Source organism: Budorcas taxicolor, chromosome 20 (genome assembly GCF_023091745.1).
Source record: "Budorcas taxicolor isolate Tak-1 chromosome 20, Takin1.1, whole genome shotgun sequence".
In the NCBI taxonomy this organism is placed as follows: Eukaryota; Metazoa; Chordata; class Mammalia; order Artiodactyla; family Bovidae; genus Budorcas; species Budorcas taxicolor.
In genome coordinates, this window is record NC_068929.1 from 14084393 (window position 1) to 14087377 (window position 2985).

The window sequence follows — 2985 nt, forward strand, 5'->3', positions numbered from 1 at the left end:
AGCTTCAAAATTAGTCCTTCCAATGAACACCCGGGACTGATCTTTAGGATGGACTGGTGAGATCTTGCAGTCCAAGGGACTCTCAAGAGTCTTCACCAACACTACAGTTCAAAAGCATCAATTCTTTGGCACTCAGCTTTCTTTATAGTCCAACTCTCACATCCATACATGACTACTGGAAAAACCATAGCCTTGACTAAAGGGACCTTTGTTGGCAAAGTAATGTGTCTGCTTTTTAATATGCTGTCTAAGTTGGTCATAACTTTTCTTCCAAGGAGCAAGGGTCTTTTAATCTCATGGCTGCAATCACCATCTGCAATGATTTTTTTTTTTTATAGTGAAAACTTTTATATTTGAAATTAGCCAGCTGGACTCAGTTTAGATGATCCCAATTTTGTTGGCAACATCCAAAGCATCATAGTCAGGAGCCAGTCGAACATATGCCTTCTTCTCTCCATCAGGCCTGATCAGAGTATTGACCTTGGCCACGTCAATGTCATAGAGCTTCTTCACAGCCTGTTTGATTTGGTGTTTGTTGGCCTTGACATCCACAATGAACACCAGTGTGTTGTTGTCTTCTATTTTCTTCATGGCTGACTTGGTGGTGAGGGGGAATTTGATGATAGCATAGTGGTCAAGTTTGTTTCTCCTAGGGGCGCTCTTCCGAGGATATTTGGGCTGCCTCCTGAGCCGCAGTGTTTTGGGCCGCCGGAAGGTGGGTGACGTCCAGATCTTCTTTTTCTTGTGGCTGTGGACGCCTTTCAACACTGCTTTCTTGGCCTTCAAAGCTTTTGCTTTGGCTTCAGCTTTAGGAGGGGCAGGGGCTTCCTTCTTCGCCTTCGGCGCCATCTTCCCATCTGCAATGATTTTGGAGCCCCCAAAATAAAGTCTGTCACTGTTTCCTCTGTTTCCCCATCTATTTGCCATGAAGTGATGGGACAGGATGCCATGATCTTAGTTTTCTGAGTGTTGAGCTTTAAGCCAACTTTTTCATTCTTCTCTTTTACTTTCATCAAGAGGCTCTTTAGTTCTTCTTCACTGTTTGCCATAAGGGTGGTGTCATCTGCATATCTGAGGTTATTGATATTTCTTCCTTATATAATTGTATATAAATTTTTTTTCCTGAAATACTTGAGGGTAAGTTACAGTTATCATGGCCCTTTATCCCTCAGTTCTTAAGTGTGTATTTCCTAACAGTTATCAACTTTATACATTTACTTTATCACAACATTGTATTCAACCTAGTTTGTATTCTAGTTTCATCAGTTGGCCTAATAATGTCCTTTCCAGCATTTTCTTTTCTCCAGTACAGGACCCAGCTAGGGGCAATGTTGGATGTAGTCTCCTTTGGTCCGGAGCAATTCCTGCAGCTTTTCTTTTTCTTTTATAACACTGATGGTTTTGAAGAATACAGTACTCCCTGCCACTTTTTTAGAAAAGAGGTTTCTTATTTTTGTGTTTGTATAATTGTTCCCCGTGATTTGCATTCTTGGCTGTTAAGCCACGTAGGTGACATCATGTTCTTCTCAGGGAATCAACTCTGCAGACACATGGTATTCACCTGTTCCCCATAAATGAGATTAATTTTGATCACATGGTTACGCTTTTACCTCCTTTCTCCACTGTATTTAGTTGTTTGTTTCTTACAACTAATAAAGTGTCTATGGGAAGACACTTTAGAACCATGCTTTTCATCAGATTTCCCCCTAGGTTTCACCTCCCCGAGCAGAAGCACTTGCTTAGGAAATGGTGACACTGTTGTTCTAGTACTATGGGCTCTCTCCCACTAGCTGAAGCTGATTAAAAAAAAAAAAAGCATACACTTTGAATGATCCTAGGATGCCAGGCCTTTAGCAGACCTAAGTGACAACCCCTTTGTGAACGTTGCACAGTGGAACTTCTTTTAATACAGTAGTCCTTAACTGGTGAACATTTTGTGCCAGGGTGGGAGAGGCTTCGGGGAGAGGGAGATTTGCATTTCTAATTGTCACAACTGGCAAGGTGCTACTGCCATCTAGTAGGTGAAGATCAGGGAGGTTTCTAAATATCCTACAATGTATAAAACAGCCTTACCCCCTAAACACACACACACATAAATGATTATCCAGCCCCAAATGTCAGTTGGGTTTCCCTGGTGGCTCAAATTAGTAAAGAATCTGCCTGCAGTGCAGGAGACCTGGCTTTGATCCCTGGGTTGGGAAGATCCTCTGGAGGAGGGCATGGCAACCACTCCAGTATTCTTGCCTGGAGAATCCCCACGGACAGAGGAACCTGGCGGGCTGCAGTACCTGGGGTGGCAAAGAGTGGGACCCAACTGAGTGACTAAGCACAGCAAATGTACATAGTTTAGGAGTGCAGGCTTGAGAAATTTTGCAAATTGTGTTCATACTTTATGAGTCATTTCTATTTAGAATGTTAACGTCTGTTTTTAGGAGCTGTGTTTGTTTGTTTTTTATTTATTTAGCTGCATTAGTTGCAGCATTTGGGATCTTTGTTGCATCATGCAGGATCTTTTTCGGCGAACAGTCTTTCTAGTTGTGGCACTCAGGCTTATTTGCCCCAAGGCATGTGGGATCTTAGGTCTCTGACCAGGAATTGAACCCCTTCGTTGCAGGGCAGATTCTTGACCACTGGATCACCAGAATGTTAACTTTTGATGCTTAATTAACACAAGTTCCATGGATCATCTCCTTTCTTTATAACACTTAAAAACTTGATTTTTCTTCTGGGTGAACTACTCCATGTTCTCTCCCCTGGCCTGGTTTTTAGTGCCAACTACATACCAGGCAATGTTCTAGGTGCTAGGAAAACAGCTCTGAACAAAATGGATGAGATCCCTGCTCTCATTAAGTGTATATTCTAGGAGAGTGTATATTCTAGGAGAGAAACTAAGTAAATAAGTACATTAGGAAAAAATCAGATAGTACTAAGTGCAAAGCAGAGACTAAAAAGAAAGTGATTCAAATAGAGCCATTTGGTAGCTGG

The 2985-nt window shown here is 42.0% G+C and overlaps 1 protein-coding gene across 1 annotated transcript; it reads right to left on the bottom strand.

The window, feature by feature from the left end:
* Positions 1 to 355: 355 nt before the first annotated feature.
* LOC128066155 (60S ribosomal protein L23a-like) lies at positions 356 to 849 on the bottom strand. Its single transcript, XM_052659239.1, has one exon. The coding sequence runs from the start codon at positions 847 to 849 to the stop codon at positions 379 to 381; it is 471 nt and encodes a 156-aa protein (XP_052515199.1). The 3' UTR covers positions 356 to 378.
* Positions 850 to 2985: the final 2136 nt, after the last annotated feature.